Source organism: Salmo salar, chromosome ssa03 (genome assembly GCF_905237065.1).
Source record: "Salmo salar chromosome ssa03, Ssal_v3.1, whole genome shotgun sequence".
Classification (NCBI taxonomy): domain Eukaryota; kingdom Metazoa; phylum Chordata; class Actinopteri; order Salmoniformes; family Salmonidae; genus Salmo; species Salmo salar.
Window position 1 is genome coordinate 28,120,429 of NC_059444.1, and position 23,901 is coordinate 28,144,329.

Here is a 23,901-nt window from a genome sequence, read left to right on the forward strand (position 1 = left end):
TTGGTTACATACATTTTGTCTTCTTCTAATGCCGCCTAAGGGGAAAGTAATCTAAAAGTAACTGAATGTAATCAGATTACGTTACTGAGTTTGGGTAATCCAAAAGTTACATTAATGATTACAATTTTGGACAGGTAACCAGTAACTGTAGCAGATTACATTTAGAAAGTAACCTACCCAGCCTTGCTTATATCCCACTGTCTTAAAGACAGCTTCACTCAGATTCTAATACATAGCAAGCAGGGCCGGAGTCGGTACTCTTTCTGTAAGCTCCACCCAGCCTGGTCCCAAGATCTTGCCAACTCCTATGGTCATTGTCACAGCGAGTTGGTAAGACCACACAACCAGACTTGGGACCAGGCTAGTGTTGACCTGTGTATAGTATTGCGTGATAACAGAGTTTTTACAGGGCCAGGTCCTCCCTAGTTGTGTAATGTGCAGAAATAATAGGCCCTTCTCTGTATGGTGTCACTGCAGTTTGTTGATTCCTCCGGGGCTAGCAGTACTGTCGATGGGAGACTTGAACCTTCCCTGACAGTTAAAGACAAATATTTGGACTATTTTTCTCAAAAGGGATGACTTGAGATTTGCTTTTGGTGCAAAAATGATGGTTGACTTGATCTGTCTCTCATGCAAATTATGTCTAGCACTGCATTTTATTTCTCTGTTTTCCATGATCACTTCTTTCCCCCGTTAGGCTATACCCTCGCCATGGCTGGAGGCTAATCCTATGAACCCCCCCCACACACACACACACACACACACACACACACTGATGATTGACAGCAGGGGCTCCCTGTGACCCACTATTCTTGCACCCCCCCCAAAAGGCCTGTGGCTACAATTAATGACTAGCTGGGTCCGCTACGTTGGTGGTAGTTTTGGGAAGGGTGTGGTGTGTGTGTGAGGGTCCTGTACCCCATGCCACTGTCTGCTATAGACTGAGACACTCACTGTGTGGGGTCTGCAGGCATATCCAGTATCCACCGCCCCATCTCCAGCTTCAACAGCACTGATCTCTCCAGTCCTTAGGAGCCTCCTCTCCCTCTCTCCCTCTCTCCCTCTCTCTCTCTCCCTCTCTCTCTCTCTCTCTCTCTGTCTCTCTGTCTCTCTGTCTCTCTGTCTCTGTGTGTGTGTGTGGATGATGATCCATGCAGCTAATTACTGTGATTGGGTAGATTGCTAATTCTCTCTATGGAAGGCAATGGTGGTAGACTAACGCAGAAAAAGAAATGAAGGGTCAGGGGGTATTGCGCGTTGGGTTGTGTCAAATTTCTCCTTTATGTAATGTAAGCGGACTGAAAGTAGTTTTAAGGTGTAAGATAGACAGACAACACTCTGAAGGAAGGAGAGTATTGTACAGTATGATATGGTTTCCTCGTTTCTCCGGGTTTAAGTGCTGGTCTCAGTGTGTGGAGCACAGCCTCCTGTAATCCAGTGTGATGGCTCACATTGTTTTGCTGCACAGGCAGTGTTTTTTACAGCCAGGACTCAGTCGCAACAACAGTAACCCTCCTGGGAATCTCAGGCAGCTAGTGACAGTCTCCAAACAAATCGCACGCTCGACAGAAATCTGCTGCCTTTCTTTTTCTCCCGACTGACTTCAGCCTTGATGGGATTGGAGACTCCCTGATAAATGCAATGAGGTAATTTTTCCACCCAGAGCAGCTATAGTGCTCAAGATTTACAATATTAATGGTCATCACACTCTATCACTCTATACTCTGTAGTGTTCAGGTTTAGGGAGTCTGGATCTCAACAGGAGTCAGAGAACTTACGCTCACGGTATCACAACTTCGGGCATTCATTGAAGCTTCCTTTCCTCTTGTTCTTTGCTTTCTGTGGATCTGTTAAATACTTGTTACCAACCACGCTGCATTGTAAAATAAAATGAAACAACGGTTAGTGGGAAATCTGTGTCCTCGTATCCCCTTACGTCACATTCATGTCTCACGTGTTCTAATGGCAAGGCAGAGTGTGAACAGTGTGGCAATAGTGTGGTTGTTTACGAGTGGCCATATGGTGGATGTCCTCTGCCTGCTAGCTGCAGGGAGACTTTCCCCTCGGAGATCAGCTGATGTTGTTCTGTAATGAATCTGTTTCCCACCAACGAACCCCCTACTCATCCTTCCCGTGTCCCAGGATCTCCCACACAGGGGTGTAAACACCCCCTAAACTACAGCAGGAGGTGTGGAACGTCCCAGGTAGGCCTAACCAAACGCTGTCAGATGGAGTCAGCGTCTCCCCTTTGCCAAAAATAAACCCGCCCGCCCTGGCTTGTACAGCCTAGTTCCCTGCCTGCCTCCAGATGTGTCTTAATTTACTGCGACTCGGCTAATTACTGTAATTAAGGATTAATTACTGTTAATTACCTCGCATAAACTCATCACCAGTCAAAGAGCGGAGTCTTATGAAACGTGCCATACACACAAACACACACCACAGGGACCCCAGAAGGAGCATGTTGTTGGCCTCTCGTTGGATGCCTTATCAGTGTGTTGCGGAGAGGCCCCGTGTAGAGCCACAGTAGGGGCACAATAAAGGGCAGGACTCCAGCTACTCGTGGACAGTCACCTCTGAGCTCCATGCGGTTCTAACTACTATCCATCGCTTCACCAACTCCTGGAGCACTGCGTCTGTCTCTGGTGGCTGCTGCCATTTGCTGCAGGACTTTCAGGCTAACAAGTCCTTGCCGAAAGTTAGGGAAACCATTGAGGGCATATTTTTCTTAATGCCTTGAGGTTTTCGTGACCTTACCAGGATAACACTCCTGCCACTACGTTACTAGTTCTGAACACCCACCCATCTTTTTTTTTTGATCTAATAAGGGAACCCCAAAACATTTTCCCATTTCCATGCTGACAGTCAGTGTGTTGGTTATAATTAGTTAGAGCCTGGATGGGTAGATGGTAAATGCCGGAGGCAGCATTTTTAATGAAAGGAAATGAACGTACCCCCAACTGATTCCACTCTCATGAATGGAGATTAAGTCACAATGACCTGGTCCCTTTGGTACATCAGTGACACACAGACGAACACACACACACACACACACACACACACACACACACACACACACACACACACACACACACACACACACACATAATTAACAACATTAAAAGAAAATTGACTCCTCGGGTCAGTGTTATTTGATTGATGAGATCTAGTGTTGGGAGGGATGTTGATAATTAAATGGGATTTAAATATGTATGGTCTTCCCCAAATGAATCATCCCAACACCATGTTACAGAACAGGTCAAATATATGACATTTCAACACAGGTCAACACAGAAAGAGAGATAAATAACAGGTAAACAATCACTGTAGTAATTCACCAGCTTCATGACTCACTACACTCCAGAGCACAGCTCTTTTCATCTCTCTGAGATGAGAGACCATGAGGAAACTAAGCATTATTAACTTGTTTTTACTTATAGCCCAGCTAGCACATTTGGTTCATTGGAAAATGTGGTAACGTACGTTTTTGGTTTCCCATTGGTTCTGGGTATGAAGCCATATGTTTCCTGACTGGTAAAACTGAATTAAATCTACCAGACACTGTATTACTTGTTGTGCTGTATGTTATCAGAAGATGTTCCCACCAAAAGTGAGCCTGCCTAGGGTATACAGTGCATTCAGAAAGTATTCAGACCCCTTGACTTTTTCCACATTTTGTTACGTCACTGCCTTATTCTAAATTGATTAAAAAAAATGTATTTCCATCATCAATCTACACACAATAACCCATAATGACAAAGCAAAAACAGGTTTTTAGAAATGTTAGCAAATTTACAAAAAAAAAATGGAAATATCACATTTACATAAGTATTCAGACCCTTTTACTCAGTACTTTGTTGAAGCACCTTTGGCAGCGATTACAGCCTCAAGTCTTCTTGGGTATGACGCTACAAGCTTGGCACACCTGTATTTGGGGAGATTCTCCCATTTTCCTCTGCAGATCCTCTCAAGCACTGTCAGGTTGGATGGGGAGTGTCACTGCACAGCTATTTTCAGGTCTTTCCAGAAATGTTTGATCGGGTTCAAGTCCGGGTTCTGGCTGAGCCACTCAAGGACATTCAGAGACTTGTCCCGAAGCCACTCCTGCATAGTCTTGGTTGTGTGGTTAGGGTTGTTGTCCTGTTGGAAGGTGAACCTTCGCCCCCAGTCTGAGGTCACGAGCGCTCTGGAGCAGGTTTTCATCTCTCCAGAGATGTTCGATCGGGTTCAAGTCCGGGCTCTGGCTGGGCCACTCAAGGACATTCAGAGACTTGTCCCGAAGCCACTCCTGCATTGTTTTTGCTGTGTGCTTAGGGTTGTTGTCCTGTTAAAAGGTGAACCTTCGCTCCCAGTCTGAGGTCCAGAGAATTACGGTGAAGCACTACCATGCTTCCCCGTCCTTCTGGAAGGTTCTCCCTTTTCCACAGTGGAACTCTGGAGCTTTGTCAGAGTGACCATTGGGTTCTTGGTCACCTCCCTGACCAAGGCCCTCTCCCCCGATTGCTCAGTTTGGCCAGGTGACCAGCTCTAGGAAAAGTCTTGGTGGTTCCAAACTTCTTACATTTAACAATGATGGAGGCCACTGTGTTCTTGGGGACCTTCAGTGCTGCAGACATTTTTTGGGACCCATCCCCAGATCTGTGCCTCGACACAATCCTCTCTCGGAGCTCTAAGGACAATTCCTTCGACCTCATGGCTTGGTTTTTGCTTTCACATGCACTATCAACTGTGGGACCTTATATAGACAGGTGTGTGCCTTTACAAATCATGTCCAATCAATTTAATTTACCACAGTTGGACTCCAATCAAGTTGTAGAAACATCTCAAGCATGATCAATGGAAACATGATGCACCTGAGCTCAATATCGAATCTCATATCAAAGGGTCTGAATACTTATGTAAATAAGGTATTTCTGTTTAAAAAAAATTATACATTTGCAAAAATGTATAAAAACCTGTTTTCAATTTGTCATGATGTGGTATTGTGTGTAGATTGATGAGGATTTGGTTTTTAAATCCATTTTAGAATAAGGCTGTAACATAACAAAATGTGGAAAAAGGGAGGGGTCTGAATACTTTCCGAATGCACTTTATAATACTTCATATAGAGGCCTTTAGCTCTCTCATAGTTAGCTGACTATACAGCTCCCTGCTCAACAACACTCGCAACTTATCAAGAAGAGGATATTCAGCCATCATGATTTCCATTGAAGCTCCGGGGCGATTAAAACTGCATGAGCCCGAGCATGGGTTTGATTAGATCAAGACAATATATTTTAAGACACCTTAAGAAAGGACAGACGATTGCTTGGGGGCTAATGTATTGCCTTTTTTGAATAATACATTATTTTAATGGAGGGGCCTTTAACTGTGGGGGGGGGGGGGTTCTGAATGGTCTTTCCTCCTCTGGCAGGAGGGAGGCATTTGGCTGCTGCTGCCTCTTTATCGGGACTGGCCCCTCAAGACTCAGCCTGGCCTGGTTAAGCCTCAGATGACCGGCACTATCATTATCGTTATTAGGAGTAAATTTAGGGGAAAGTTCCTCTGAAAAACACCCACCAAGCTGGTGCCTTGTGTGGACCTTGTCTTGCCCTGCTCCCCTTGCTCTGCGCTGCCATGCCTCATCTGGCCTCTCTCACTGCATCTAACTGCATGAGGAACCATCGGTCGGTCGATCAGTCGCCAGTGCGGAGGAGGGGGAGAGGAGGGGAGGAAGGAGAGGGAGCGGCCACCAAATCCGCCTAATGTGAAGCCTGTCAGCTCGTCTCCCACCAGCTGTCACTTCCCAAATGCACCCGGGTTCATTTTTTTAATTGACACCTCCTCGCTTTCATATTCCATTTTTATTTTTCGCCTTTCCTCTCTCCCTCCATCCATAAATCCATCCCTCTCTACTTCTTTTCCCAACCTTCCTTCTTCCTCCTCTCTCTCTCTTTCTTGTTCCCTTATTTTTTTATTGTCCTTGTCGTCTGCCCGGCCTCTGTCAGCTATAACACTCTGGGTTCTGCCCGCTTTCAAACATGACTCTGGAGATGGCTGATAAAGCATAAAGCAAGTGTTTTAGAGGTTCTTTATGGCTTTGCCCTTGTGTACTGGAGTTGTTCTAGTCCCCATTATCTGGTGATGGAGTGGACATTTTGGGCCAAGGAGACTTTCCCGTGAACACAGTGGGGAGTAAACATTTCTAAGGACAAAACTGCTTGATGATTTAAAATAAGGAACATAACATGCTTGTAGACTCACTCTAGTAGACACTGTGCTACCCATGCCAGTAGATACCCATACATGTAGTAAATATTGCGCTGCTTAGCATCAGTAGCTTATGCTTCTATCAGATGAGCCACTCTGAAATGAATATCATTTATTGTTTCTATGCTGACAGATTCCTCATACCATGATGCCAACACATGCAGAGCAGTGGATGAGTTTAATGCCTTGAGCAATGATTCCATATTAATGGGCATATACAGTGAAACGGAGGTGAAATTTCCCTTTAAGGTCTAGGGATATTGTTGATCATTTGTATAGTTGTTTGTGATACTCATCATGTCCATTGTAAATCATCAAACTGCTTCTTCAGGATTTCAGGTTGTTCTTTTTTTCGGTCCCAGAATGCCGTGTGGCAGGGATGAATGGTAGTGATGTTCCATTATCATGTTGCTGTCGCAACCACTCCCGCTGACTGTGGCCCAAATACAGACACACAGTCTCACACACACAGAAAGACAGGCCCACACAGACAGGCACCGCGCTCCTGTTTCAGGAACACAGCTGATTTATGAATCGCTGAAACCCTGGATGACGTGTGCCCACAGAATCAATACAAACCCTGCTTATATGCCTGGCACTGTGACTTCGTCCAGACCAAGGCAGAGAAAGCACACACACAGACATACATACACACACACACACAGACATACACACACACACGTACACACAGAACTGCAGAGGAGTGTATTGCGTTACTGTATCGACGTGAAATGGAACCGGTCCAGCGTTGGCTGCTAGCTGCCAGTCAGAGGCGAGGAGGGTAAACTTTCATCATGGCTGTCAGGGAAATCACTGCTGCCTTGTTTGGCCGTACATCTTCCTAATTGTGACAGAATACTTCAACATCATTAATTAAACATGCTTTCATTTAAAAGCGCTCACTGGGAGCCAGGGCTGGGGGCTGAGAGAGAGGTAGTCTGCCAATATGCAGAGACGGCTGTTTTAAGGATGTGTATTTTCTGTGTGTTTGTATGGGTGGCTGTGTGGTAGGTTTGTGTTCAGACTTGGGCTTTGCAAACATCTTACACCCCAATAAGACAGAAAAGGACTATGAGCTGTCATTTCAACGAAAAACATAAGTCTTGAGAGAGAGAGATTAAACATGAGTAGGGAGGGAGATTTTGAGTCCTCTCACTGTTCAATTAAAGCCTGTCTGTAACGGTCAAGATGAAATGATGGCAGTCTTTTTATAGAAACACACTGTTAGTCTGAGATGAGACCCACCACAAACCAACCATGTTCCTCCATGCACAGATGGTCCGAGAATACTGGCCTGAGAGACCTATCAATGAGTTGGACCAATGGGTAACAATACCAAGGTTTTCATTTGATGTTGTGGAAGCGAACAGCCATTTATTTCAAATCAAATTGTATTAGTTACATGCGCCGAATACAACAGGTGTGGACCTTACAGTGAAATGCTTGCTTACGAACCAACAGTGCAGTTAAAAAAAAAATATGGATAAGAATAAGAAATAAAAGTAACAAGTAATTTAAGAGCAGCAGTAAAATAACAATAGCGAGACTATATACAGGGGGGTAACGGTACAGAGTCAATGTCCGGGGGCACCGGTTAGTCAAGGTAATATGTACATGTAGGTTGAGTTATTAAAGTGACTATGCATAGATGATAACAACAGAGAGTAGCGGGGAGGGGGGCAATGCAAATAGTGTGGGTAGCCATTTGATTAGATGTTCAGGAGTCTTATGGCTTGGGGGTAGAAGCTGTTTAGAAGCCTCTTGGACCTGGACTTGGCGCTCCGGTACCGCTTGCCGTGTGGTAGCAGAGAGAACAGTCTATGTCTAGGGTGGCTGGAGTCTTTGGCAATTTTTAGGGCCTTCCTCTGACACCGCCTGGTATAGAGGTCCTGGATGGCAGGAAGCTTGGCCCCAGTGATGTACTGGGCCATACACACTACCCTCTGTAGCAGTTGCCATACCAGGCAGTGATGCAACCAGTCAGGATGCTCTCGATAGTGCAGCTGTAGAACCTTTTGAGGATCTGAGGACCCATGCCAAATCTTTTCAGTCTCCTGAAGGGGATAGGTTTTGTCGTGCCCTTTTTATGACTGTCTTGGTGTGTTTGGACCATTCTAGTTTGTTGGTGATGTGGACACCAAGGAACTTGAAGCTCTCAACCTGCTCCACTGCAGCCCCATCGATGACAATGGGGGTGTGCTTGGTCCTCTTTTTCCTGGAGTCCACAATCATCTCCTTTCTCTCGATCACGTTGAGGGAGAGTATGTTGTCCTGGCACCACACGGCAGGTCTCTGACCTCCTCCCTATAGGCTGTCTCGTCGTTGTCGGTGATCAGGCCTACCACTGTTGTGTCATCAGCAAACTTAATGATGGTGTTGGAGTCGTGCCTGGCTGTGCAGTCATGATTGAACAGGGAGTACAGGAGGGGACTGAACACGCACTCCTGAGGGGCCCCTGTGTTGAGGATCAGCGTGGCGGATGTGTTGTTACCTACCCTTACCACCTGGCGGGGCGGCCCGTCAGGAAGTCCAGGATCCAGTTTCAGAGGGAGGTGTTTAGTCCCAGGGTCCTTAGCTTATTGATGAGCTTTTGAGTGTTCCTTTTTTCCAGGTGGAAAGGGCAGTGTGGAGTGCAATAGAGATAGCATCATCTGTTGGGGCGGTATGTAAAATGGAGTGGGGCTAGGGTTTCTGGAATAATGGTGTTGATGTGAGCCATGACCAGCCTTTCAAAGCACTTCATGGCTACAGACGTGAGTGCTACGGGTCGGTAGTCATTTAGGCAGGTTACCTTAGTGTTCTTGGGCACAGGCACTATGGTGGTCTGCTTGAAACATGTTTGTATTACAGACTCGGACAGGGACAGGTTGAAAATGTCAGTGAAGACACTCAACGCATGCTCGCAGTACACGTCCTGGTCGGCTGCGGAAAAGCTGGTTCTCTCATGCATGTTTCAGTGTTATTTGCCTCGAAGCGTGCATATAAGTAGTTTCGCTCGTCTGGTAGGCTTGTGTCACTGGGCAGCTCTCGGCTGTGCTTCCCTTTGTAGTCTGTAATTGTTTGCAAGCCCTGCCACATCCGACGAGCGTCAGAGCTGGTGTAGTACGATTTGATCTTAGTCCTGTATTGATGCTTTTCCTGTTTGATGGTTCATTGCAGGGCATAGCGGGATTTCTTATAGAGGTCGACCGATTTAATCGGCATGGCCGATTTTAATTAGGGACGATTTCAAGTTTTCATAACAATCAGTAATCGGCATTACGCCGATTACATTGCATTCCACGAGGAAACTGCGTGGCAGGCTGACCACCTGTTACGCGAGTGCAGCAAGGAGCCAAGATAAGTTGCTAGCTAGCATTAAACTTATCTTATAAGAAATAATACATCTTCACATAATCACTAGATAACTACACATGGTTGATGATATTACTAGGTTAACTAGCTTGTCCTGCGTTGCATATAATTAATAAGGTGCATGTTAATTTATCATTGAATCACAGCCGACTTCGCCAAACAGGGGGATGATTTAACAAAAGCGCATTTGCGAAAAAAGCACAATTAACATTAACATCAATGCCTTTCTTAAAATCAATACACAGAAGTATATATTTTTTAAACTTGCGTATTTACTTAAAATAAATTAATGTTAGTAGGCAATATTAACTAGGGAAATTGTGTCACTTCTCTTGCGTTCAGTGCACACAGAGTCAGGGTATATGCAACAGTTTGGGCCGTCTGGCTCGTTGCGAACTAATTTGCCAGAATTTTACATAATTATGACATAACATTGAAGGTTGTGCAATCTAACAGCAATATTTAGACTTAGGGTTGCTGCCCGTTCGATAAAATACGTAACGGTTCCGTATTTCACTGAAAGAATAAACGTTTTGTTTTCAAAATGATAGTTTCTGGATTTGACCATGTTAATGACCAAGGGCTCGTATTTCTGTGTTTATTATATTATAATTAAGTCTATGATTTGATAGAGCAGTCTGACTGAGCGGTGGTAGGCGGCAGCAGGCTCGTAAGCATTCATTCAAACTTTATTGCGTTTGTCAGCAGCTCTTAGCAATGCTTGCTTCACAGCTCTGTTTATGACTTCAAGCCTATCAACTGCTGAGATTAGGCTGGCAATACTAAAGTGCCTATTAGAACATCCAATAGTCAAAGGTATATGAAATAGAAATGGTATATAGAGAAATAGTCGACCTGTCATAATTCCTATAATAACTACAACCTAAAACTTCTTAACTGGGAATATTGAAGAACTGGGAATATTGAACCACCAGCTTTCATAAGTTCTCATGTTCTGAGTAAGGAACTTAAACGTTATCTTTTTTACATGGCACATATTGCACTTTTACTTTCTTCTCCAACACTGTGTTTTTGCATTATTTAAACCAAATTGAGCATGTTTCATTATTTATTTGAGACTAAATAGATTTGATTTATGTATTATATTAAGTTAAAATAAAAGTGTTCATTGTTCATTCAGTATTGTTGTAATTGTCATTATTACAATTATATATATAAAAATCGGGCGAATAATTGGTATAGGCTTTTTTTGGTCCTCCAATAATCGGTATCGATATCCTCGTTGAAAAATCATGATCGGTCGACGTCTAATGAGCGTTTTCTTGTTTGCTTATGGCGGAATACAGCTCATTCAATGCTGTCTTAGTGCCAGCCTCAGTCTGTGGTGGTTACGAACAGCTTAGAAAAAAACTCTAGGTAGATAGTGTGGTCTACAACTTATCATGAGATATGCTACCTCAGGCGAGCAATAGCTTGAGATTTCCTTAGATACCGTGCACCAGCTGTTATTTACAAAAATATATAGTCCGCCGCTCCTTGTCTTACCAGACGCCGCAGTTATTTCCTGCCGGTATAGCATATAACCAGCCAGCTGTATTTTGATGGTGTCATCGTCACGACTCCGTGAAGCATATGATATTACAGGTTGGAATGTCCCATTGGTAGTTTAATCTTCCGCGTAGGTCATCTTTTTTATTCTCCAAAGATTGCACGTTTGCTAGCAGAATGGAAAGAAGTGGGGGTTAATTCGATCGCCTACGAATTCTCAGAAGGCAGCCCGCCCTCTGGCCCCTTTTTCTCCGCCTCCTCTTCATTCAAATCACGGGGATCTGGGCCTGTTCCCGAGAAAGCAGTATATCATTCGCGTCGGACTCGTTAAAGGAAAAAAAGGATTCTGCCAGTCCGTGGTGAGTAATCGCAGTCCTGATGTCCAGAAGTTATTTTCGGTCATAAGAGATGGTAGCAGCAACACTATGTAGAAAATAAGTTACAAACAACGCAAATAAACTAACAAAAACACAATCGGTTGGTGACACGTAAAACGTCAGCCTTCTTCTCAGGCGCCATTTTATCATTTTATTTATGGTGTAGCGTTATGAATCTGCCTCCTATTGACAGATAATTATGATAATGTACACTTTTAGGGTGGCAGAGTTCACTGATGCTGGACTGGCATTAAGGCCTTCAATCGATTTCATTGTCCTTACTGAACAGGAATAAATAAAGCTGATTGCTATGGTTAGATTAATTATGTCACAGCACAGTGAATTGTATGATTATTTTTATTAATTGTATTTATTTAATCCATTTCATGCTTTTAGTCTTGTACTGGAAGATACGGGGAATGAAAAAAATCTGTTTGGTTCATTAGGTTTCCTCTCCAGTTGGAAGTAGCCTACATGTTGTCGTCAGAAGAACCCCACAGTATTCTAGTCCAGTTGTCCTACTGGTCTGTGAGGAAAAGCAAGGTGATATTGTTGTTCTCTATCTCTCGTCTCAGTCTTTTAAATTCAGAGGGGACACGGAGGTTAGAGATAGTGACTGACTGGAGAGACAGTGTCTGAGAGTTGGTCTGTTGGGAGGGTTCTACAGCTGAGGAATGAGAGATGAGTTAGGAGATGACTGACTGAGGTGGAAATGATGTGTGGCTTTAGGGCTTTTTAAGTTTTGAAGGAATGCAGGCAGGAGAAATATTGACAGAAGTCAACACCCGCAACACACACACAAACACACACACACACACACACACACACACACACACACACACACACACACACACACACACACACACACACACACACACACTGTCTCCTTTCTGAACCCCTGACCTTTCCAGTCGTCTGATAGCCATTGACATTTGCCTCCTGAGTCTGCATGCTCGGATGGTGGAGCTGATTGGGGTGAGGGAGGAAGAGGAGGAGGGGGGAGGGTTCACGGGAGAGACCGGTTCTCCGTGACGGCCTAGGAATCCATCTTGACGTCTCTCTCACTGGAGAGGTCAGCAGGCAGGCAGCTCATCCCATGGACAAAGCCACAGACCAGAGCATAGCAACATACTGTAACCTGTGCCAGAAAGACAGTCTACTCCAGCACATCTCTCTCTGCAAGCCACTGTCATTTACCGAGATTCTGTCAAATTGTCACTCTTAGCAATTGTAAATACTGCATGTTTACAGGGAATGATTTAGCCCTTATAGTTGGTAAGTATACAGATGAATTGATGCAGACGTATACTCTGTCCTGATAGTGGAGTGTATGCTGCCTGTCTTTGTTGGTAAAGATGGTGGATGAAATGAACAGGCTACACCTGGTTGTTTTCACCACCTCTGTGAGGAGACAGAAAGCTCTGCTCCTTTACTTAGGGAGCCTTCTAGTGGCAGACAGAGGGAGAGCAGGATGGTCCACAACACACAGCCCTGGTCCAGTACCATAGTGAAACACAGCCCTGTTGGTCCAGTACCATAGTGAAACACAGCCCTGTTGGTCCAGTACCATAGTGAAACACAGCCCTGTTGGTCCAGTACCATAGTGAAACACAGCCCTGTTGGTCCAGTACCGTAGTAACACAGCCCTGTTGGTCCAGTACCATAGTGAAACACAGCCCTGTTGGTCCAGTACCATAGTGAAACACAGCCCTGTTGGTCCAGTACCATAGTGAAACACAGCCCTGTTGGTCCAGTACCATAGTGAAACACAGCCCTGTTGGTCCAGTACCATAGTGAAACACAGCCCTGTTGGTCCAGTACCATAGTGAAACACAGCCCTGTTGGTCCAGTACCATAGTGAAACACAGCCCTGGTCCAGTACCGTAGTAACACAGCCCTGTTGGTCCAGTACCATAGTGAAACACAGCCCTGGTCCAGTACCATAGTGAAACACAGCCCTGGTCCAGTACCGTAGTAACACAGCCCTGTTGGTCCAGTACCATAGTGAAACACAGCCCTGTTGGTCCAGTACCATAGTAACACAGCCCTGTTGGTCCAGTACCATAGTGAAACACAGCCCTGTTGGTCCAGTACCATAGTGAAACACAGCCCTGTTGGTCCAGTACCATAGTGAAACACAGCCCTGTTGGTCCAGTACCGTAGTAACACAGCCCTGTTGGTCCAGTACCATAGTGAAACACAGCCCTGTTGGTCCAGTACCATAGTAACACAGCCCTGTTGGTCCAGTACCATAGTGAAACACAGCCCTGTTGGTCCAGTACCATAGTGAAACACAGCCCTGTTGGTCCAGTACCATAGTGAAACACAGCCCTGTTGGTCCAGTACCATAGTAACACAGCCTGTTGGTCCAGTACCATAGTAACACAGCCCTGTTGGTCCAGTACCATAGTGAAACACAGCCCTGTTGGTCCAGTACCATAGTGAACACAGCCCTGTTGGTCCAGTACCATAGTGAAACACAGCCCTGTTGGTCCAGTACCATAGTGAAACACAGCCCTGTTGGTCCAGTACCATAGTGAAGCACAGTCACATAAAGTAAACAGTCACAAGTGAACATTTTTGTGTGCGTGGGGGTGGGTAGATAAATGTGTATCTGTGTGCATGGGGGGGTATGTGCCATGAAACATCCTTCTGCACTCTGTGGTACTGGCTGGAAGGGGGAGGGAGCAGAGAGCTAAGTGCCTGTGGGGGTGTGAGGGGTGAGGCGCAGGTTCAAACTAGGGCCACTACACCCATCACTGTGACTGGACACCCCAAACTGTGTGAACATGGACAGCAGTGGGCCAGTAGCCTAAATATGTCTGACAACTACCTTGTTAGCACCGTTTCTTCAGCCATAGGGAGTCCTTGAATTTTGCTGCTTGTTTTCTAGCGTTACTCAAAATCTAGCTTAGTATTTATTTATTAAAGCTGCAATATGTAACTTTTTGGGCAACTCGACCAAATTCACATAGAAATGTGAGATATAGATCTGTCATTCTAATTGATAGCAAGTCTAAGAAACTGTAGATTTGTTCTATGTGCCCTATTTCTATGCTTCCTGTTCTTAAATTTATTTTTAGCATCTTTTACTTTTGGTTTTGTACACCAGCTTCAAACAGCTGAAAATACAATATTTTGGTTTATGGAAAATATATTTTGCGGCGGTTTAGATGGTACAATGATTCTCTACACTAAACTGAAGTTAGGCAAACTATTTTAGAATTTTAGCCACCAGGAAATGGCGGAGCGATTTCTGCATGGTGCATCTTTAAGTTAAAAAACAATGATCATGATGTGACTGTGATGCATAAATAAGACTAAGGCAGCATCTTTGCTTTTTCTCTTAATCCGGTGTCGATACATTGTTTTTGTCCCTTATCACTGAGATTATCCATATTGATATTAGACGTTTCATTTATTACACCGTTTTAACCCGTTAGGTTATGAATGATGATTTTATTAGTTTGCCTGACCGGGAAGATTCTAATCTTTTTATGACACAATGTTATTGTTTTAGCCACTGAGTAAATATTGTAATCTGCTCTCCTGGAGTGCAAAGGAAAATTAACTCTCATGGAAATCTGTGTTAATTATTTACATGAAATGATATTCAATATCGATGAGATGTTAGTTTTATTAACTTGGGTGCTGCCAGGCTCACTAACATCCAGGTTTTTATGGCACAGTCATGGGCTATTAAAGATATGGTCATATTTCACACAGAACAGGTTGAAGACTGTAGTAAGAAGAAAAAACAGTAGTAGACTGCAGTCTCACCGTTGCTGACTGGTACACTCACTCCACTTCTCACCCAGACACTGTTCATTCATATTAACTGGGCCTTTTTTCTTTGCAGTGCTCATCATCAGACTTTGCATTGCATCAGTGTTGTGTTCGTTTTTACATCACTAGAGAAGTTTCTTACTAACTATTGTCTCTACAGTGCTCAGTATCCGTGGCACCCAGGAGGAGGAGGCTCCAGATGCCCAGCTCATGCGATTGGACAACATGCTGCTGGCGGAGGGCGTGTCCGGACCAGAGAAAGGGGGCGGGTCTGCGGCAGCAGCAGCAGCGGCGGCAGCAGTGGGAGGAGGGGTGGGCCAGGACAACTCAACAGAACACTCTGACTATCGGGCCAAGCTGACTCAGATCCGCGGGATTTACCACACCGAGCTGGAGAAGTATGAACAGGTGAGGACAGACCACACCCCTCGTAAACGCTCTTTCCCTTCCCATAAGCCCTCTCTGCTCTAAGAAGACCCTCACAAACCCTCTCACTTCCTATAGGTAACCCCTTTCTGCCTAAGCGCCCCCTCCTCTGTTATCTGCCATCTCATAACATATTGAGGACCCTTGTAACTGTCCTCTCTCCCTTCCAATAGACAACCCCACTGCAATCTCACTACACTCAGACTGCACACAAGTCAGTGCACACAACCACGCTTTCAGAAATCCCTTTCCAGCTGGCAATCATTTTATCAGTCACACACAAGTCCTATGCCAAGAGAGCATCCCGTCCTTCCCATTGATGTCAAATATATTACCGCCTGTCATCATCTCAAAGCAGGCCCGTCATCACTTCCTGTCACAGTGTTACACTTGCACCTGAGAATATTCATGTCACTGCTATGTGTACTACTGCATCTGAGTGTACGGGCGGAACGGCTGTTGCGATGAACTGAGTCTCGTTTCAACTGACACGACCCTGGTGCTGACAATCAACAGACTCCCCTGTCCCCAAACGCAGCAGACACTTCCCAGTGACTGATTCTGACAGAGAAAGAGAATGAGAGAGACACTGAGTGAAAAGACAGAGAGGGAAGTGGAGCGAGAGAGAGACAGGAAGACAGTTCAAACCTGCTGAACGTGAACAGGAATGAAAGCCTCCTGTCATTTTAGACGTCTTCACTTGTCACTTTTCTCCTCACGATTGAAGAAAGGTCTCCTCAATATACAAAGAAATTCTCACTGCTTGTCTACCTCATCCACTGCTATTGTTTCTGCCACAGCACTGCAATACATTACTGCCACATTACTGTACATCGATAGTATTACTACTACTACTTATGATACTGATAATACTAACAATGCTAGCCGTGTCTTACTTCTTTACTGTGTCCAAGTGCGTGTGATTGCTATCTGCCTCATATGAGCGTGTCTGTCTTTAGGCGTGTAACGAGTTTACCACCCATGTGATGAACCTGCTGAGGGAGCAGAGTCGCACACGGCCCATCTCTCCCAAGGAGATCGAGCGCATGGTGGGCATCATCCACCGCAAGTTCAGCTCCATCCAGATGCAGCTCAAACAGAGCACCTGCGAGGCCGTCATGATCCTACGCTCACGCTTCCTCGACGCCAGGTCTGTGTGGGACTGTGTTTGTGTGCGTGTGTGTGTGTGTGTGTGACGTGTCTGTGTGAGTCTCTCTCTGCGTGTGTCTGCTGATCAGAGTGTTTCCTGGGTCGCTCTACACCAAAGACAGCAGCTTTTTGTAGAGTGCGATGATGGAGATAACGTAGTCCAGCTATCTCTCTCTAATATATCGTAATGAAGGAAATGACCTGTAATTGTGACATTTAATACGTTTTCTCTCTCTCTCTCTCTCTCTCTCTCTCTCTCTCTGCAGACGAAAGAGAAGGAACTTCAACAAGCAGGCAACAGAGATCCTAAATGAATATTTCTACTCCCACCTGTCCAACCCCTACCCTAGTGAGGAGGCCAAGGAAGAGCTGGGCAAGAAGTGCTCCATCACAGTGTCACAGGTACAGTATGCCGCCACATAGTCTTTCTTGACCCACAGAAACCTATGAGCTATCTAGCTAGCATGGCCATTTGTTCGACAATTGCATTCACACTGCTATGTCACAGGAAGTCCAGCTAGAAGAGACTGCATCCAAAATGCACTGCTTTTGACCAGAGCTCGTGTCACTCTCAATGGGAATCGGGTTTCTTGACAATCTGGTTTCTTGAAAGATGTGTTTTCTACATAATACCTTACTCAAACAATTGTTGAAAATAAACTTTAGTTTAATTATGTTTTACATGACAAGAAATTATAATATGTACTTTATGTTACAGGTATCGAACTGGTTCGGAAACAAGAGAATCCGATACAAGAAAAACATTGGCAAGTTCCAAGAGGAAGCCAACATGTACGCCGCGAAGACAGCTGTCAGTGCAACCAATGTATCAGCCCATGGCAGCCAGGCCAACTCCCCCTCCACCCCCAACTCTGCAGGTCAGTATCAATACCAGCCAGCTATAATGGATCTGACCAGTATAGTACCACGTCAGTACTGTTAATGTTAGTTTGGCTGCATAATATACCCAACTGAACAATGCTAGATCATATTGAGTGCTGAAGCATTATATAGGCTACATTGAAAGGTATCCACACTACAGTAGTATGGCCAATTCAATTCAGAAATATGACACAGTTGAGCAGAGAGGTGTAGAGCACTGATTAGAGAACCTGGCTTTACCCAACCCTGGGCCCCAACTCAAGAATCCAGTCTCGGCTCTGTTCCTTTTGAATAACAAAATACTGTCTGCACCCCCCCCCCTTCCTAAACTAACCCAATAACCTGTGGCCCGGTCCCTCTCTCCCTCTGGGGTTTGTCGGGTGAACACAGTAGACATATTGAACTCTTGACCCTATGGGCCCTGGTTTATATAGGAAATAGGGTGTCATTTTGGACTCAGTCTTGGTTAGAGAAATAACTATCCTGTGACTTGTCCGGTTGACCTCTTGTGTGTCATTAAGCTGATCATTAAGCTGATGACGGGCGTCCCAGCCTAGTCCTTTGTCATCATGTTGACTGTTCAGCTGTGTTGGGTTATGGTCTAGTCTTGTGTTTTTTTTCTGCCTTGAAATCAAGTTAGGCTGCGTTCTCCTTTAACATCTGGGGAGTTTGGCTCCGTTAAAGGACAAAGAGGATTCTTTCAGTTCTTCCTGCCGATCGATTAGCACTTCCTTAATGAGCCAACTTAAACTGCAAGACAATCCATCTATTCTGCATTAGTTTCACCCCGGTTTTAACCCCTAACCTCAATATTCTTGATAATATGATTATCATCATAATTACCACAGACGTAGTAGTTGGTATAGTTTTATTAATACAGTATATTATGATTAGAACATCCCTTGCCTCTACATTTCCATAGGTGCATATAGTCAGTGTAGATGGTGATTGGTCACTGATGTGGTTCCCTGTTCACTATACCACATTTGGCTTTCAACCCTCTCCCACTAACCCACCTGACTGCACTTTTCCGGTTGCATGATCGTGTTAACTCCTCTTTCCTCTCTTCTCTTTCTACCGTCCTTCCCCACTTCTCTCTCGTTCTCTCTTTCACTCTCTGTCCTTCCAGGTTCTGCTGGCTCTTTTAACATGTCAAACTCCGGAGACTTGTTCATGAGTGTGCAGGCTCTGAATGGGGACTCATACCAGGGGGCTGGGGTAGGGGCCAACGTTCAGTCCCAGGTAGGATCCTCGCAGAAACTAGTACGTAATCCATGAATTATTGGTACACTAGTTGTCATGTAGATAGAAACCCAGCTAGCAGTCATACAGTGGCCGATTTGTGGCCCGTTGAAGGCAAAGTCAACCAACCACAGCAGGCAGCCATATAAGGTCTTATATTATAAGACGGAATTTCCCTGCTCAGTGGTTCAGGCACTGTCCGGCCTATACATTTTCCATTGAAATAATCAAAAGCCCAGAGCAGAGTCACTTGACCTAGTCCGTGAGACAGAGGTTATATGTGGCCTTTAGCCATAGCACTAATATGGCGGCCATTGTCAGGCTCATGAATGAATAGACGACTGCAGACAGTTTTGGAAACAGTACAAGACTCGTCAACGCTCCTGACAACGGTTGTCGTAGCCACTGGTGCACAACAGTCCTCTGACCTTGCCCTGTTGGACAACTATGGCCAACACAGAGTTTCTGAGTGTTGGGATTGGGAGAGAGTCTCACTCACCATAGGACGGGTGGGAGGATTACCATCCGTGGTGATATTCTCATTTGATTCAACCCCCTCTAGCCCCCAGCCCTATCCCTCCATCCGTCCCTCCTTTCTTTTTAAATCAACTCTCCAAATGCTCAGGTGGTTCATAAATATGCATAGGATTAACCCCCTAAGGTGGATAAGAGGTCTCCTGGGTTGATACTTCATTGAAAAACAATGTCCTTGTCAAAAGGTAATTTGGCTGCGCACTTCAAATGTCTTCCCAGCCGCTGAGGAGTGAAGATGAGTTTTGAGTCGTAGAAGCAGTTGGAAATAGTCAATGCTCCTTGATTTGTTGCAGTTCTGTTCCTCTTTGAATATATAGATATTCATATAAGTTCCCTCGTGATGGTGTTTGTGGTCATTTGTCTTTGTTCATTTGTGATATCTTTTGTGTTGAACCTGATCATTCTAAACCGTCGCTGTAACCTTTCCCAGTGCAGGTTACCCTTTTGCTATCAGACTGACCTTTTCTTATGCATGAAGGTCTTTGTCATGTATAGCTTTTGTCTGTCTGACCCGCACATTTCTCTCTCTCTCTCTCTCTGTCTGTCTGTCTGTCTGTCTGTCTGTCTGTCTGTCTGTCTGTCTGTCTGTCTGTCTGTCTGTCTGTCTGTCTGTCTGTCTGTCTGTCTGTCTGTCTGTCTGTCTGTCTGTCTGTCTGTCTGTCTGTCTGTCTGTCTGTCTGTCTGTCTGTCTGTCTGTCTGTGTGTGTGTGTGTGTGTGTGTGTGTGTGTGTGTGTGTGTGTGTGTGTGTGTGTGTGTGTGTGTGTGTGTGTGTGTGTGTGTGTGTGTGTGTGTGTTCCAGGTGGATACTCTTCGCCATGTTATCAGCCAGACAGGAGGATACAGTGACAGTCTCGCCGCCAGCCAGATGTACAGTCCACAGGGCATCAACGTAAGAACACCACCACCAAAAAAACAACAACCTTCTGTCATTTCATCACAATATTGCCTTTCTATTCTTACTTTGGTCTCTTTGAAAGAAAAAGAAGCAAACTATTTCTATACTTTACTTCTGTAGCTATTCTTCTTTTGTTTCCAATGCAATACCTTTATTAGGGTTCCAGTTTGTCCCTTTGCCCAATTATTTCAAAGCCAACGGGTGTGGGATGCCACTTAGTTATCGGTGGCCTGTTGGTGGCTGGGCTGTTGTCCAGGCAACGGCCCCTGTGCCGGTCATGCCCCGGGCGCCAGGCAACAAGGCAGGAGTCAGACAGAGCGAGAAGCCGTACGGACACGCTTAGAGCTTGTCTGTCTGGTGATATTAGTGTTAGCGAGGCACCTGCAGCCGACAGGAGCAAGGCCACAGGTGTCCCCCTGCCTGTCCAACACTCAGCTCACATGGCACCAAATGAAAAGAAGCACAGACCTCATTTGGGGCCAAAAAAATAAATAAAAAATTGCCCTGGAGTACAAGCTCCAGTCCAATTTATTTACCACCCTAAAATAACTCGGCAAGCCGATGTTAAGAACAGCACGTTCTGATAGGGGGTTTTGTCCAGGCAGGGCAGGGCTGGGAACACTGGAGGGGGTGGGTGTAGTGTTAAGATCTACAGTGACAGGCTGTGTTGTAGAGAGGGGAATCAATAAGACAGTCACAGCAGGCTGAGAGGGGGTCTGGGCCAGCAGTCTGAGCGCATTGGTCGCATCATTCGTCCAACAACCACAATGACACCGACAGCAGCGTGCCCTGTAATGTCCTAGACAAGATGCCAAAAAATGATGTAGTGGTGGAAGGAAGACGTTCTCCATTTAACCCTTCCATTAGCTTCCTCAGTAAACTATGCTGGAACTAAGCTAAATGTGGGCTGATTATAATGGCCGATGATAAGATCACGGTCGGTTGCGGTATGTTAGTCAATGGATGCATAGAAGGTGGTTTCTGTGAGGCAGTCTTTGGCCAAACAGAACGGGCATTCACATTTGCAGCTCATCAGTCTTAAACACACATCTGTTTGTGCAGATATTGGGACCCTCTGCCCCATACCTCAAAATCTGAGCCGAATCTGAAACATCAACTTGCAGTGAATAAATAGGCCTAATAAATAGGCCTATGCCAAATCCAAACACTAAAAAGATGATGTCATTCTAAAACAATTGTAGAAATCATGTTATTATTTTTTTCTGTAGAAGCTTTCGATCCTGGATGGATCTTTTTCATTGTGCAGCTAAACAATTTCCAGTCATTCTGAGGTTTCTAATGACTGAGCTGAGGCAGGAAGCAGCGTTCACATGGCAGACCTCTCCTCTTCTATCATTGAACAGTAATTACGGCTGTGAAATAGGCGGAGGGTGTCACCAAAGCTGAAGATTTTAAACGTTTTCTTTTCTCCCCTCGGTTCAAATGTGATGAAAGACTGGCTCTATGTGAAATAACAGGTTTTGAAAATAAGAGGGTGCCAAGGCCCATCTCCAACAGCTTTCACCGATGGCATGGAAATTGCCATTAATGTCCCAAATGCTCTTTAGCCTACCTATCTTCTGGGAATTGAAATTGCCTCCTATTTTACAAACCCATTATATTTTCATCCCAGTAGCGGATGTGATAATTTGATATAATTGATTCTCCCATCAACCCTCTTGGAGTTTGGGTGCAAGAGCTGTCTATATGTTTTCAATAACATGTCTCTTTATTGTCTGTACATGAGGCCATTTTGAGACAGATGGGAGATGGAGTCTTATATTGTTGTGCCTTGATAGAGTAATTGTACTATAATATATTTGGAAGATGCATAATCCCGCAGAGTGCAAAAGGGTGTTTGTCAGTTCAAGAGTTTCGTGTTAGCTACAGATGCAGCTAAAAAAATATACAGTATGTGAAATTATTTATGTATCTATGAGGAAATGTGTCCTGAGGCATACAACAAATTGTCTCACAATTTTATCTCTAGAAATGTGATGGGTTTTTTTGGGTTTTTTTTGCTCCACAGACAAACGGTGGGTGGCAGGATGCTCCGACCCCCTCGTCAGTGACCTCGCCCATAGAAGGACCCGGAAGTGTTCACTCGGATACCTCCAACTGATTATTTTACCCTCCACACACACCATCACCACAACCCAACGATGAACTGGCAGAGCCAATCACAGTACTAAACATAGAGGCATACTACACAGTGTCCTGTAGATTTCAGGGGTGCTGTGAAAACCATAACTATAGCAACCTTTCTTCAGCTACAGTACTACGGGACATTTGAGATGCATACATACAGTAATAGGAATTTCAAAACAAAAATCAAAACGATACAAAAATTCTTAATACAAATGTTTGTACAGATTTCACAGGATATTCAGAGGGCTGGGTTGCTTACCTACCTGGGATGGGTTTACTCATATTGATGATATTAAGTGATAAGATAAATTTAGACAACCAAACCTGTATACTTCAATTCAAATGCTTAATTCTACCTCTCAGCGACTAAAAAGTAAACAAATATGAAAGAACATTATTTGTTTTCTAAAACATGAACTTTGTCATTGTAAGAAAGAAGCACTTCGTCATGCTTTGTTTTGCGGTCCCTCCTCACTGGGCACACACTGGTTGAATCAACGTTGTTTCCACGTCATTTCAAGGAAATTACGTTGAACCAATGTGGAACAGACGTTGAATTAACATCTGTGTCCAGTGGGTCGCCTATTCGATGGTACGCCATTTAGGCTTTTAATGTTGCTCCCCTGTTTACAGTGTGTGCTTGATGAACTGTGTTCGCTTTACCCTCTCCCACAGGGAAATAACCAAGAAGACTTAGAACTTGATTTACTAAATGTTTTTGTATTAGTTTCTCTGTAGAGGACTTTTAGGGAAAGCAGGTCAGCCTAGTGAACTCTGAGGACCCTTCACCCTGACTAGCAGGTCTTCAATCTGGGTGGAAGGCATTAGAAAAGGAAAACATGCTGGTACGAGAATGCTCATTGGCGAATCTAAAGGATCTAATGGAAATTGAGTAGACAATTGAATATACATTGTAGATGTGTGTCTTCCTGATTTATAAACTTCTGCCCCATGACCCCTTTGATAAGAACGCAGGAGCGCTGTGGGCCCACAAGCACTCATAGGGCTCTGTTCTGATATCCATACTAGCGTACCACTTAGTCTTGCTAACACCAGGCTCTCGACGTCACAGGTCGCTGTGTCGTCACGTGGGTCGCGTGTCAGCCAGGCTACGCACCACTTAGAACGCATGCCCAATACATGCTTCATTCTAAGTATGATTGTGTGGATATTGGGGAAAAGCTACAGAGTATGTGCTGTTGATTGTCTGAGGGCCTGAGGAAAGCCTTCCTTTTTAACAACCACCTCATTGAGTATCAGTGTCTCATCAGAGGTAAACGTGTGAAGTTACAGTTATGTCATGTGTAAAAGAAAAAAAAAAAGGAAATAAACACCTGTCATCAACAACC

The 23,901-nt window shown here is 44.7% G+C and overlaps 1 protein-coding gene across 3 annotated transcripts in view; it reads left to right on the plus strand.

The window, feature by feature from the left end:
• LOC106599262 (pre-B-cell leukemia transcription factor 1) overlaps window positions 1-23,901 on the plus strand; it is a 68,943-nt gene extending 45,042 nt beyond the window's left edge. The window contains exons 3-9 of one of the 3 annotated variants that reach the window (XM_014190401.2): window positions 15,436-15,683; window positions 16,661-16,851; window positions 17,117-17,252; window positions 17,569-17,728; window positions 18,862-18,995; window positions 20,309-20,398; window positions 22,434-23,901. In XM_014190401.2, the coding sequence (XP_014045876.1) occupies window positions 15,436-15,683; window positions 16,661-16,851; window positions 17,117-17,252; window positions 17,569-17,728; window positions 18,862-18,995; window positions 20,309-20,398; window positions 22,434-22,526 (1,052 nt within the window). In that variant the 3' untranslated portion in view covers window positions 22,527-23,901. The remainder of the gene's footprint in view (window positions 1-15,435; window positions 15,684-16,660; window positions 16,852-17,116; window positions 17,253-17,568; window positions 17,729-18,861; window positions 18,996-20,308; window positions 20,399-22,433) is intronic. The other 2 variants (XM_014190402.2, XM_014190403.2) reach the window with 2 other exon arrangements.